The 14850-nt window shown below is 41.7% G+C and overlaps 1 protein-coding gene and 1 long non-coding RNA gene across 2 annotated transcripts in view; one reads left to right on the top strand and one right to left on the bottom strand.

Moving 5' to 3' along the window:
* TTC39C (tetratricopeptide repeat domain 39C) overlaps positions 1 to 14850 on the bottom strand; it is a 100478-nt gene that overhangs the window by 7457 nt on the left and 78171 nt on the right. Inside the window, exons 7-10 of the mRNA XM_049901665.1 lie at positions 13625 to 13718; positions 10477 to 10584; positions 5136 to 5245; positions 3504 to 3627 (exon numbers count right to left, since the gene is read on the bottom strand). Of these exons, the coding sequence (XP_049757622.1) occupies positions 3504 to 3627; positions 5136 to 5245; positions 10477 to 10584; positions 13625 to 13718 (436 nt within the window). The remainder of the gene's footprint in view (positions 1 to 3503; positions 3628 to 5135; positions 5246 to 10476; positions 10585 to 13624; positions 13719 to 14850) is intronic.
* The window catches only part of LOC126085888 (uncharacterized), a 61827-nt gene that overhangs the window by 10876 nt on the left and 36101 nt on the right, over positions 1 to 14850 (top strand). The window lies entirely within an intron of this gene.

Raw genomic sequence — 14850 nt, 5'->3', positions numbered from 1 at the left:
GTGAAGAGGAAGTAGTAAGTGTGAAGAAGAGTGAAGAGATTTGGTCAAATCTCACTATCCTACAGGAGTGTATGTTTCCCTCCAAAAGCCACAGTGGAATGCTCTTACATAAAAAGAAGTCAAAAGTTAGCAGTTCATTCGAGGGTTCATTCATTTATTCATTCAATATTTATTGAGCACCTACTATGTGCTCTAGGCAGTTCTAGGCACTTAGAATATAGCAGTGACCAACACAGGCAAGATTCTTGCCCTTAGTGTGCTTACATTCTGTGGGAGAGACAGATAATGCAAAAGATAAGCAGGTAAAAGATGTTTGTTAAATAAGTGTATCTCTGCTAAGGTAAAAAATACAGCCAGGGAGAGGTTGTGTTGGTGATACAGTTTGAGCTTCACTTAAAAGGTGATATTTGAGTAACATTTGTGTAAAGATCTGGAGGAAATGAGTGAATGAGCCACGTGGCTGTATGCGGGCAGACTGCTTCTAGGTAGAAAACACGAGTACAAAGGCACTGAGGCCAGCTGGGCCTGGTGTGTTCAAGAACAGTAAGGAGGAGAGAGGCTGGAGCCCAATACACAAAGGGAAGAGCAGGGAGAGGAAACAGATTTCAGGAGGGTTCAGGCTGTAGGGTATTGCAAGCCACTGAATGGACCTGAGCCTTTACTGTGAGTGAAATGAGAGACCATTAGAAGGTTCTAAGAAGTGGACTGACTCAGGTTTTAATAGGCTAACTCTAAGTGCTGTGCTGAGAATACAGAGAACATCTTAAAAATGGGGAGGAAGAACACAGTGGAGAGGGATGAGTGCTGGGTGGTGGGGGGGCTATGAATGAAACCACAAGACAAAGATGTAAGAACCTAACTAGCTTGGCTGATAAAGGGAGTTTCAGACGGGGACTCTGATAAGCTGAGTGCATAAGGCTAGGTGGGCTTCATGCAAGGGGTTTAATAAACACATAGGATCCACATCACCCACGTCAACTGTTTCTGGAACTTAGTTCTGCATAAAGACCTCACTGTTCTCTACATACTTGTGTCAGCTTGGATCATTACTGCTTAACATCAGGGAGTGATGTAATCCAATGAATAGATCTCAGATTGGATTAACATTTAACAAAGATATTAAACAATTATCTCCCCTTCACTCTAGAGCCTGCCTCACTTTCCAGAACCACATCTTTGTTAGTTTATTTATTCTGATACCTAGAAAGGGGCTCGGGGAATATTTAGTCAAATCTCACTTAAGCAATAATCATTTGTGTGGCTGTCAATTACTGTCTATCTTGTATTTATATTTTAATTATTTCTAAAGATATGATCTGGCGTGTGTTTCTTAAAATAACACTTCAAATCTCTTCTAGTCCCTCTGAGTTAAAGATTGGTAGATATTCTATACTGGTTTCAACAACCAGAGATAAGTTTAAAATTATACAAATTCTTTTTTAATGAACACAACAGAGCTTATGCATCCAAGAAGAATCTGTTTCCTTTCAGGGAATCCACTTGGGACAGTTACACACCAACTCCAATTACAGGGCCACTGCACAAAACTCCCTTTGAAGTTGTATTCCTTTGACCACTGGAATATAACACTGGCAAACTTCTAGCCTTTGAAGGTGGACCTCTTTTAGGAAATAAACAAAAGCCATCTGCAAGAAAGTTGATGTTAAAGGTGGCTGATTCAATGGATAATGCCTATTTGGTCAGAAACAAGTGTGATGTAGAGAAATCTGACAAGTGTCCCATGGTAGCATAGGAACTATTTCTGGAATAAGGCCAAAATATTAATAGTGAATCTTTCTTGATCAAACCAAACCAGTTGCCATTGGGTCGATTCCGACTTACAGTGACTCAAGAGGACAGAGGAGAACTGCCCCATAGGGTTTCCAAGGAGCAGCTGGTGGATTCAAACTGCTGACCTTTTGGTTAGCAACCAGAGGTCTTAACCACTGCGCCACGAGGGCTCCTCTTTTGATAAAGGGCTGCATATGTGTGGATAAAAATGCTTTCCAAAGATAATTACTTTCTACAAAGCCATTCTTTTTTGTACACATGCACTTTTAGTCCAACCTAGCAGTCTCATCTTGTAACCAGAGTCCTAGCTGCATCATTTAAATATCCTCACACCCTAGGGAGGGGCAGCTTTGTGTGGGAAAGCTGAAACCTTGCTACTTGTTGCGTTGTCCTTAGACCAGCAGCATCAACACTTGTTCCTATGGTATGTGGGCAAGTCTCTGAACTTTTCTGAGTCTCGAATTTCTCATTAAAACATGGGTATGGCAATATTGCTTGCCTTTCCTCCTCCCTGGGCTGCGGTCTAGAGAAAATTAAATAATTTGCCAGGCTATAAAGTGTCATTCAAATGTCTGTCATTAAACCTTTCAAAGAAAAGTTTCTTTAGTAACCAGCAAAGCCCTATTACATTTGAAGATTTCGTTTCTTCTCCCTATGAACTTTTTCTACTACTATAATAAAAATGACTTTATCAAGGTTATATTACCCTAACCTATGGTCTTAGATATTTTAAAGACATGAATCTACAATACAGGCTTTTAATTATACTCCTGGTATTCACCCAAGAGAAATGTGCACGTATGTCCATACCTGTACACTTAGGTTATACACTTATGTTTGTAAGCTCTCCTCATGATAGCTAAACACCAGAAACAAACCATACGTCCATCAATAGGACATTTTTATTGAATAAACAAACTGTGATATAGCTATAGCCATGCGTTAGTAACCTGGGTGGCGCAAACAGTTTGCACTCAGCTACTAACCTAAAGGTTGGCAGTTCGAACACACCCAGCAGTGCTGTAGAATAAAGGCCAAGAAAACCCTATGGAACAGTTCTGCTCTGTAACCCATGGGGTCACTGTGAGTTGAAATGACTCAAACGACAGCAGGTTTTTTTTTTTTTTTTTTAATAGCCATATGATGAAATACTGCTCATAAGTAAAAAGAACAAATTACTGATACAGGCTACAACATGGATAAATCTTACAGACATTAAGCTGAGCAAATGAAGTCAGAATCAAAGGAATACATACTATATGATTCCATTTGTATGAAGCTCAAGGACAGGCAAAGCTATGGGGATCAAAATCAGAACAGTAGTTGACTTGGAATGGGTGTTGGCTGGGAAGGGATACAAGGGAAATTTGAGGGGTGGTGGCAATGTTTTATGTCTTGATAATGGTGGAGGATCTGTCATTATACACATGCAAACATGTATGCTTCCAGCAACCTCCATGGTTATAGAATTAATGACATTATAGTAAGTGTGTATCAGCATATACGCCTAACGACGCAGGCACAGCTGGGTAACCCAGTGCGCTCTGCTTCTATCACCTAAGAAATTGGATTTTCTTAGTCACTATACCATGTATCTAAGAATGACAGATTTGTGGCATAACCACAGCCTGAGTCAGATAACAGTAATGAGAAACTGAAGGAAGCGGCACCAGGAAACAAGCCAAAGTACATAGTTGATTTTATTTTCTTACCTTGACTCATCCTCTGTAGGTTGGGAAAGGAACAGTTTGGAAGGGCTTTCCACAAGTATAGCACTTCAATAGATGCCAGCACACAGAGCGCTTTGGTTGGTGTTTGCTTCCGAAATCTTTCCGCCTGCAAGTAATTAGAATTATTAGGCTACATTTTCCTAAGGCAAATTCAAATAAAAACACACTTTTCGTGCATTTAAAAATGCAAAGTTCATATTCGATGTAACTGCCCTCTTCTACGCACCACCCAGCTGTCAGTCTGTCATATTGTGGTGACTTGCATGTTGCTGTTATGCTGGAAGCTATGCCACCAGTATTTCAAATACCAGCAGGGTCAGCTACAGAGGATGGGAGCTTCCAGACTAAGACAGACTAGGAAGAAAGGCCTGGCGATCTCCAAAAATTTGCTAATGAAAATATTCCAGATCATACAAAACTGTCTGAGACTTGGACTCCCTTACTTTGGAGGAGTCATCAGGGGGAACCAACCACTGGAGGAGGACATCATGTTTGGTAAAGTGGAGGGCCAGCGAAGACGAGGGAAACCTCAACAAGATGGACTGATAAGACAGCTGCGACAATGGACTCAAACATACCAAAGATCATGAAGACGGTGCAGGACTGGGCAGCGCTGTGTCTTGTTACACACGAGGTCGCCACGGGTCAGAACCGACCCTATGTCAACTAACAACAAGCCCTCTCCTACAAAGCTGAAAACGAAAATTTCTCTATATATTTTAAGATTTTGCTCTCCAATTTTTTTTGACCTATTGGTATATATGCCTTTCATTCATTACTCAACTCAATCTACTATTAAAATCCAGGCTGTATTCTGGAAACTTGGGGATAAAATTAGATTCATCTTAGTTTAAATCTATGGAATTCCTAAAAGCTGAATGACGAATAACTCAGTGGTCTATTGGGAGAATGTAAGTCTAGTAGATGCCTTTTAGATACGGTTTTATTGACTTTTTAATTTTCCAATTAATCCCAATACTCTCAGTTGCATTCCACGTTACAATCTAATTTATACACAAAAATAATTCATTAAATGTTTATTGAACAGAAATGTATAAAACGAAAATCATGGAAAAATAAGGATAAAGTGAGATGTCACGTAACCCAAGGTAATTCAGCTAAATTTTATTCTTAAAACTACAGAATAAATTAGGGACATTGTCTCTACAGTTCTCTGCTGGTATATCGGATGCATGCTTTTGTTTTTTATTAAGTCAAAACATGGCACGTTCACTCTTCTGAGCACCAGACCGTCTGCATCTCTCACTTAGGCCCTGCCTGTCTGCATTCTTCTGAAACTCCTTAACCTTCCCTCTCCAGATATGCTCATTAGCTCTGCAGAGTCTGTAATGTCTCTCCTCATTTAAATAAAAAAAAAAAAAAAGAGAGAAGAAGAAGACGCATCTGCTTAATTATTTGCAGCAAAACGAACACTTTCTATTCAGAGCAGAAGTATGATTATGGGAGTAAATTCTCTCCCTGGCAATGAACTGCATTTTCCATGGCAAGTTAAGTCTCCAATCTTAAATATGATTTCCTAAAATCCATCCAAGGTAGCACTGGTTACAAATGCCCATCAAAAATAACACACCAAAGCAACAGGCTTCAACATACCTTTTTCACTGAGAACTGTTCAATCTGATTGTTTTTCCTTTTGAAGAATTTCTGAACTTCTTTAAAGACAATCTGTGCCCCATCCACATCACCAGTGGCTCCCTGACATACTGTAAGAAATTACATTTGTATTTCTCATGTGTTATGGAGAAAAAACAATCAGTTTACACTCAGCTGCTAACAGAAAGGTTGGCAGTTCGAATCCATTCAGTTGTGCTGTGGAAGGAAGGCCTGGTATCTACTTCCATAAGATTACAGCCATTGACAACCCTATGAGCACAGTTCTACTCTGGCACAGACTCGGCTGTCACGAGTCGGAAATGACTCAATGGCAACAATTTTGTTTGTTTTAAGGGATACCTATGCTGATGATACTTGGGAAACATTACCAGGGTATTCACAATGAGTGCAAATAATATTTTTAAAAGGCAGCTAGGCAAAGCACTGCACCATCCTCCTGGTAGTCAGTCCATCAGTTCCACTATTCCCCAGGTGCCTGTGCTCCCAGAGCTCTGGGGGACACAGGAGTCGGGGTCTTGTCCTCTTGTTGGGAAGACAGGCTTGCACGTAACAAAATCCCCAGCTAGTGTCACGAACAGTGTACAACCCAGTCGAAGCCCACATGCTCAGAAAGTGGAATAAAAAGGAATCTAGGAAAGAACAATAGGGAGATTAGCAGATCGGGAAAGCTTTGTGGTGGAAGGAGGCTATCAATGCACCTGAAAGTCATGAATTAATTCTACATGTGTCCACTGACCACCTGCCATATATATATAAGCCTCTAGGAAGTCTGTGAGGAAGAAACACACAAACTTGCAATTGGATGAAACGTAAAATTCAGCCAAAGAGATCACAGACACACACATGCGCACACACACACACACACACACACACATATTTCTCTCTGGAGTGATCAGAGAAGCCTGTGAGGAGGCAGGAGATGTCAAGCTGACCACTGAAGGATGGGCATAATTTTGAGAGTCTGCACACCACCCTCATTCCACCACAACCACAACACGAGCACTCGATCATACTCGTATTACCTGGCCTGTGCTCCCCCGCCTTCTCCAAACTTCACCCCCAGCTTCTGTCCTACCTCCTTAATGACACTTCACTGGATACTCTTTGTCATCCTTCTCTCAACTTCTGTGGCACTGAGTCCATTTCTATAAATTGCTCGTTATACATTAGCCACATGTTTTTCACTCCCCGGTTGTGATATGTGTTCATTTGCTAGTTCCTCCTTCTTTATTCGAGCACCCCTCCACCTAGGGAAGCCCTATACTCGGCATTTGTGGGCTTGGTCAAGCGCGTTGCAGGGCCATGGCATGTCAGAGGCAGGCTGCTAGCAGCAGGAGAAGCAAGTCTCGTAGCGCTGAGGATGTGAGGAGAGGAGAGGAAAGCCAGGGGAGTCCTACTAGGGAGTAAGAGGGACTAGGGTGAGTGCTCAAATGAAGGGGCAACTCTGGTCCAGATGTGGGGGTCTGCACTAATTCCGATTACCCCATCAGTTTCAGCTATAACATTTCAAAACCAGAAGGAAGCTCAGTGATTGTTCTGTATAACCAACCTCATCATTTTATAGATCAGAGAATGCAAAGGCCCAGGGAAGTTGAGCAACTTGCCTAAGGTTGCAGTGAACCAGTAGGGAAAAATATTTCTGCTGCCCCTAGCTTGAAGTCTTCCTCAGATAACTGAGAACCTTCTTATAGAGTTACATGTTTAAAAAAAAAAAAAAAACTGTCATAAATAGCAACAGTATCCATATCTGAGTCACCCTTAAAGGTCTACAACACCAATACCTCAGGCCCTAAAGAACAAAACCACCTGTTCCTCTCACAGTAAAGTCAGAAGGAGTCTGAAAAGATGCTGATGCTTAAAAGTACCAGAATTTCTGAAAAATCCGAAAATCTGAGGGTTAACCAGAACTTCAGACACTTGGCTCTTCCATTAAAAAACCACTCCATGTGTGATATGGAGCCTGGTGGCACAGTGGTTGAGAGCTCGGTTGCTAACCAAAAGGCTGGCAGTTTAAATCTACCAGCTGTTCCTTGGAAACCCTATGGGGCAGTTCTACTCTGTCCTACAGGGTCGCTTTGAGTCAGAATCGATGCGGCAGCAATGGGTGTGTGTTGTGTGGTGTATGTGTGATATGCTAAGCTTTTCATTTTGACATAATTACACGCTTACAGAAAAGCTGCTAAGGCTCCGGTACCTACCCTCTCTGGCTCTGCCTGTCCCTGTGTACCCACCTGTCACTGCCAACCCAAGTGGCATCTCCTGCAAGATGCTTTCTCTGACAGCTTGGCAGAAGTAATCCTTCCCTTCCACTTGTGATCTCTGTATTACAACTATTCACACATATCTTATCATCTTGACAAAATCTCCTTGCGGAGGCAGAAATTAAAGTCTTTCATGATTATCATCTCCTACAACTAGTATAGGAGCTCTGGTGGCTCAGTGGTTAAAGCACTCGGCTGCAAACCGAAAGGTTGGTGGTTTGAACCCACCAGCCACTCCACAGGAGTAAGATGTGGCAGTCTGCTTCCATAAAGATCACAGCCCTGGAATCCCTATGGGGCAGTCTACAGGCACATGGGATTTCCAAATAGTTGAAGAATAAATGCTCTTCTACACAGCCAAACTGTGCTTTTTTTTATGTTCTACACTCAACAAAGACTAAATAAGATCATGTGATCCAATTACACTCTGACTAGGCTGTTGTGCAGGACTTTCTTTTCTGGGCCATGCAATCCTGGTTCACCCCCTCTTCAACGTGTTGGGTGCAATAAACAGCTTCTTCCTTCCTCTGAGATGTCTGCAAATTCTATAAAAACAACCCTTAAAGTGTGAGTAATAGCAGACTAACCAGTATATTGAAAATAATCCTGTCCAAACACCAAATACAGAGCCATAAGAAAACGGATGTCCTACTGGGATCGCTATCACCCTTCTGTCAGTTTGTCGTACTGTGGTGGTTTGCGTGTTGCTGTGATGCCAAAAGCTATGCCGCTGGTATTTCAAGTACCTGCAGGGTCACCCATAGTAGGCAGGTTTCGGTGGAGCTTCCAGACTAACACAGACAAGAAAAAAAGGCCTGGCAATCTACTTCTGAAAATTAGCCAAAGAAACTCCTATGGATCACAACAGACTACTGCCCAGTATAGTGCTGGAAGATGCAGCCCCCAGGCTGGAATGCACTCAAAATACACAGGGGCCACCACAATGGATTCAAGCACACCAGCGATCACGAAGATGGCACAGGTCTGAGCACCATGTCCTTCTGTTGTTCACAGGGTCACCAAGAGTCAGAGTCAACTCAATGGCAACTAACAACCCTGGGATTCCAGTGAAGAGTATGGGTGCAAGGGGGCTTCTCACTGATTGCTAATGGGCTGATGGAAAGTTACAGGAATTTAGGATGTCGGGATATATACATATTGGCCACTGTCAGTCAGTTCTATCTCACTTAGATCAGTGAAAGGGATGAAGTGAAAAGAGAAGACGATGTTTCATCAAATCTAAACATTCAGAGGGAAATAGTCTTGTTATTATATATTTTCTCCTTAATTTTTTTCTGTTTTTTTGATGGCATGTGTTTTCAGTATTGGAATGTATACTTGTTAATTGTGTGTGTTTAAATTTTTGGTTGGTAATACGGATTCTGAGAACTATGACCTGGTGATGCTTGCCACCAATGAGGCAAGCGGCACTGTTGTGCCACCAATCTGTGGTATGACAATATACCAATGACAGCTAGAGAAGCAGTTTATTGTGGACACCTTTCCATTAGGTTATATGGAGAACCTCTGGTTTTCCAAAAGTGACCCAGAAAAAACAAAACAAACCCACCAGGGCTCCCTAGCTACTTCACAGGAAAGCTCTAATCATGCTTGCAAGCCTTATCTCAGAGAAATAAAGGAAAAAAAGGCAAAAGTTTACAAAACTAACACATCCAGGAAGCATCACCTAATAGAATGTTTAACCTACACAACAATGACACTCCAGCTCTGGTCTACTATGCTTAATACATTCCAAAAGGGACCCACCTTGATGCTAAATGCATTAGAACTGAAATAACACCTTACCTCTGAGGTCCAGAGGCATAAAAAGTGGCTGGCATACCATTTATGCCAATGGTAAGGAAAAAGATAAGGAAGTACTTAAAATAATGTTTGGATTAGCCTTGAATTATAAGGAGAAGAAATGTTTATATGGCTGCGTAAGGCAAGGTCACTGTTAGATGCATTACCTCACATGTCTGAAAAGGTTTATATAAAACTTGCTTAAAAGGCAGAAAATATACAACCCCTTGGGTTTCTTCAGTTGTACATCTCAACAATTCTAAACCACTGTAGCACAAACAACCTTCTTGTCCACCAGGTGGCAGCACGTCTTTCACTATCTCCTCATTAAAAAAAAAAAAAACCAACTGCCATAGATCATAGCGCCCCTATAGGACAGAGTAGAATTGCCCCAAGAGTTTCCAAGGCTGTAATCTTTGCTGAAGCAAACTGAAACATCTTTCTCCCACGGAGTGGCTTGTGGGTTCAAATCACTGACCTGTTGGTTAGCAGCCGAGGGCTTTAACCACTATCCCACCAGGGCTCCTCATACAAGAGCAAAAAAGCAACTAATTTTACAAATAATTGCTATAGTGATAATGCAGTACTAAAATACCTCATGTTCTGCAAAATCACACTGTAAATGTAACAGTGCTCAGAAGAAAGCCCTGACGATCTACTTCCCAAAAATCTGCCATTGAAACCCTACAGAGTACAATTCTACTCTGACACACATGGGGCTGTATGAGTCAGAACGGACTCGAAGGCAACCGGTTACTAGGTAAAACGAGGTGGGAGCAGACTGCTCAAAACCTATGTGCATCTTTGTAACCAGGGCACTAACCATCTAAATAAAAATATTAATACAATTAAAAAGATATGTCAAATTCTTAAAATTTCTTCAAATTCCAATAAATTTTTAAAAAATTATAGGAACTAAAAAAAGTAGGTAAGGGCAGGTTGAGGTTGTTGAGGACAAAAACGGGAGAACCTCATAACGAGCATTTCCTTCTCAGTAGCACATGGCCAAACCGGGCCCAGGGGGTAGCAGTGGGGCAGAGTGAGGAAGGAAGGTGGGCCAAGGGGCACGGTGTACAGAGCTGAGTTTCTTGGAGTTCAGCTTGGCAAGTAAACGCTATACTCAGCTGCTATGGACCTAGCAGCATGAAACATTCATACACTGGGGAAAACTGTGCCACCATCCTCCTCTCTACCAAGGGCAAGTGACCTGGCTCGTAACATAGAAATAAGGGCAGTGCAGACAACGGCTGACTTACCTGCTGTTAAATAGGCATAATAGCACTGGGACCACCTGGACTCGTTTTTTAGCCTCTCAAAGGAATCAAATGCATCCTTGAAGTTCAGCTCGATCATGCTGCACCAACCTGAGAAAGACAGACTTTTAGCACATTACCATCAAGTCTAAGCTTTCGATCCTGTATGGAAGCTACACATCTCTGATACTACTATCTTCCTCTGCGAGTATTCTATGTAAACTACCTGAACACTTAAGAAATTGGAGTGTTTGTCTTACTCAAAACTTCAGACTTTCAATGTGAAGTTTTGAATAAGACAGGTACTTCTTATTTCACAACTGATTAAGCAGTCTAGAAGAAGAGTAACTGAAAAGTTTCTAAGAAAACACTCCGATTTGCCTTATACAACTGAGAGATTAGGCTAAGTACATGTAGTATTTCTCTAAGAGTAGATACAGGCTCAGAAAAAGAAGTGGAAGCAATGCCACTAGGTTATATACATAGTGACTTACTCAAAATGTCTTATTTTCACTAACTCACGAATCTTTATGAGAGGCAGAGAACAAGCCGGTCAGAAATTAGTATTTTCCCATTCTGCCCTCTGCAAATTGGGAGTGGAGCTGAGAAAGGACCCCATCTTCCCTGGACCCAAACGCGGTTTTTTACTGCTGTAAAGAATAGCAGCAACTGACACGAAAGGAATTTTAATTAACAATTTCATTGTTAACAGCAGTATACCCATTGCCACAGAGTCAACTGCGACTCAGAGCGACCCTACAAGACAGGGTAGGACTGCCCCATAGGGTTTGCAAGGCTGTAATCTTTACGGAAGCAGACTGCCACATCTTTCTACCGTGAAGCGGCTGGTGGGTTCTAACCGCTGACCTTTCAGTTAGCAGCTGAGCACTTAACCACTGAGCCACAGGGCTCCTATTAAGAGCAGTAGCTACCACCCACTAAGCCCCAACTGTGTGTTAAGCACTATGCTAGTACTTCATGAGTTGGAATTGACTTGACAGCAACGAGTTTTACTTACTACAGGAGCCCTGGTGGTGCAGGGGTTAAGCGCTCGGCTGCTAATGGAAAGGTTGGCAGTTCGAATCCACTAGCCGCTCCATAGGAGAAAGATGTGGCAGTCGGCTTCCATAAAGATTACAGCCTGGGAAACCCTATGGGGCCATTCTACTCTGTCCTATAAGGGGTCAGAATTGACTCAAAAACAATGGGTAGCCCTTACTACAACCTTGCAAAGGTGGGTGATGGGATCCTTATTTCACCAATGAGAAGACCTAAGGCATCAAGGGGCTCTGTGACCTGCTCAAGGCCTCAAGCTAAGAGGAAAGAAAGCAGAAAGGAGGCCACAGGTCTTTCCTGTATACATTACTGTCTCCATACAAAGAAAATACTGACATCAGACGTGTCATTAAACATTTGTGTGATCTTTGATGTGCCATTTAAACTATGGGGGGAAAATCCACATGTCCAGAAAATTCAGTGTCTAATTCTATGGGACATGATATGAAACTGGCATGTTTTCGGCTAAAAATTTGGGCTAATTATTTCCACTCTACAGTAGACATCAGGATGTAGATAACCCTCTAACAGATGTAAGATTTGAATTAAATGCAAACTAAAGGAGGATGGCAGCATGGAATTTTAATAGGAAGTTTGAATTCTGATTTTACTATTTCTTGTCTGATTTAACCTTCCTAATACCCAGGTTGGGTTAGATGGTTTCTAAGCTTCTCTGGGCTCTAACATTCTGTATTGTCATAGACTTTGAAGTAGTGTACAAAAAAATGCCACCGAAGCTAGGTTTTTTATTCAAGTTCTTTGAAACACATTTCATTCTACATTACAGCCATTAAACAGAACACCAGCAGAGTTTAAATTACAAATACATTTTCCCTTGGATTATACCTTATCTCTTCTCCCTAAGTCATCACGGAGGTTTGAAACATAATTCAGGAACACACTTATGTCCCCGGCAGGGAAGCAAGCGGCAGACGTCCTCGGATCCTGACCTAACAGATGCCAACGGCCTCCCTGAGCACTCTCCGTTTCTCCCCCGCTGTCCCTCTGCAAAGAGCTTTTTGGATTCCAGTTGCCCTTTGGATTTCCATCACTATCATCATTTCTCCTTGCTCCACTCCTTTCTTCTCCTCGTTCATTTCTTTTTTACGTGCTATATGATGTGTTTCTTATGATGTGACCTCATAGTATTAGCTTTAACTCTAAAACATGAACCCCTTATTTAAAAAAAAACAAAACTTTTTTTTTGTTGTTTTTGTTTCAAGTTCAAAGTTCTCAGCATAATGGAGCAACTGTTGCCTAAAAAAAAAAAAAACTAAACCCATTGGCGTTGATTCCGACTAACAGCAACCCTGTAGGACAGAGCAGAAATGCCCCATAGGGTTTCCAAGGAGCAGCTGGTAGATTCAAACCGCCAACCTTTTGGCTGGCAGCCAAACTCTTTAATCACTGTGCCACCTGGGCTCCACGTTACCTAAAAGGATTATGGAATTACCTAATGCAAAAGATTTGAGAATTTACAGAAGTCAGTAAAAGACTCAGCAAAAACTTTGGAGCAGGGGGTATGTCTTACATAAATAAATACTTCAAAGCCTGCTTATAAATTCATCTCCAGTAGGAGAGAAGCAGAAGAAAGACGCTAACATTTTGGGGGCAACTTCTGTTCTCTAGGCCCCCACCAGACTCTTCATACAATGTTATTTCATCCAAACCTCACAACTGCCATGGGGTGAGGCAGCTTAACTCCAGGGGCAACAACGTGGCTCAGAGGGCTTCAGAAACTTGTCCAAGGTCTCAGGCCCATTGGTGGAAGTGCTGGCATTGGAATGCACCTCCCTAACTCTCTCCTATGGCAGGTGAATGTGCAGTCCAATAAGGTATTTATAAATGGTTATTAGTCTACCCATTTCCCATTACCTATTATCCTAAAATCAAACTTATATAAACAACAAAATATTTTAAAGTAGAATCAGAATGGTAAGTGTCATTACAGACGCTACAATAACAAAGTCATTATTGTGTAAGGCAGCAAGCATTTCACAAAGATACAAATTGAACAGCATTAATAGTGAGCAACTGCACAAGCAAACACTGATACTGTTTCAGAACAAGAAGCTTGACAGACATTTATATTTACCAATTTCATATAGACACACATGTTGAATTTCTCTCTGATCTACTGCCAGTTCCAAAGCCGTGTGGAAAGAAGTCAAGGCACTGTTGATTTGACACTAAGGAAAAAAAAAAAAAGAGAGTTACTGGCTAAGGTCTGTCATTAATCTTACAATCATGATAATTCAACACTGTCTTTTTCCTTGTTATTTTAAACAGAAAAACATAACTCCTGACAAAAGCCTCCCTTCTGAATTGGTTCCATGTAGGGAGGGGTTGGAAGATTGGGGGAAAAGCTCAGATCCACCTTCTCCTACCACCCTCTCTTCGTACTTCCACAAGAGAACTTGTACTGTAACTGCTTGCTAATCTAGCACCCTGTTAGCAAATAAATTCTAAAAGGGCAGGGACTACATTTCCTCCTCCTTTGTATACCTAACCTGGCAAACCACATGGCAGAGAAAGGTTCTCAGTCAGTGCTAAGTGAATGAAGGAAGCCATTCCCAGTTAGCCCTGTCCTCACTGGTCTCCTGACGTGACCCACTCACTCTCTACACCATGCAATTTACAGTTTGGTTCTCTACCTCAGAATACTGTTCTCCAGTCACTTCTGATCATCAAATCTCCCCTTCCAACAATTCAGAAATTCTCTGAGGATCCAGATTCCATTTTTCACTTTTGCTTTCACCTAATGCTGTCTAGAACCCAAAAGACTCTCAAATGCCTGCTCTACTTATTCCTGATTAAATGGATTTTGCTTTTTCTTTCATTAAAAATCTCTTTCAAAGTCTGCCAACCTGGTACCACAAGTACTTGATAAGAGAATCTAAAAAGCATCACCAGGATAAAAATGATTAGATTCAATCCTAGCTAAGGCACTGATCCACCACCTGTCCGTCAGTTTGTCATACTGTGGTTGTTTGCATGTTGCTGTCATGCTGGAAGCTAGGCCGCCAGTATTTCAAATACCAGAAAGGTCACCCATGGTAGACAGATTTCAGCAGAGCTTCCAGACTAAGACTAGGAAAAAAGGCCTGTCAATCTACATCAGAAAATCAGCCAATGAAAACCATATGAATCACAACAGAATATTATCTGATACAGTGCTGGAAGATGAGCCCCCTGGGTTAGATGGCACTCAAAATACACAGTGGCAGCAACGAAGAACCCAACAGACCAACAATTGTGAAGATGGCACAAGACCAGATAACATTTTGTTCTGTTGTAATGGGGTCGCTACGAGTTGTGTCA

The sequence above is a fragment of the Elephas maximus genome, chromosome 11 (genome assembly GCF_024166365.1).
Source record: "Elephas maximus indicus isolate mEleMax1 chromosome 11, mEleMax1 primary haplotype, whole genome shotgun sequence".
Lineage (NCBI taxonomy): Eukaryota > Metazoa > Chordata > Mammalia > Proboscidea > Elephantidae > Elephas > Elephas maximus.
This window is presented reverse-complemented; position numbering and strand designations above follow the sequence as displayed.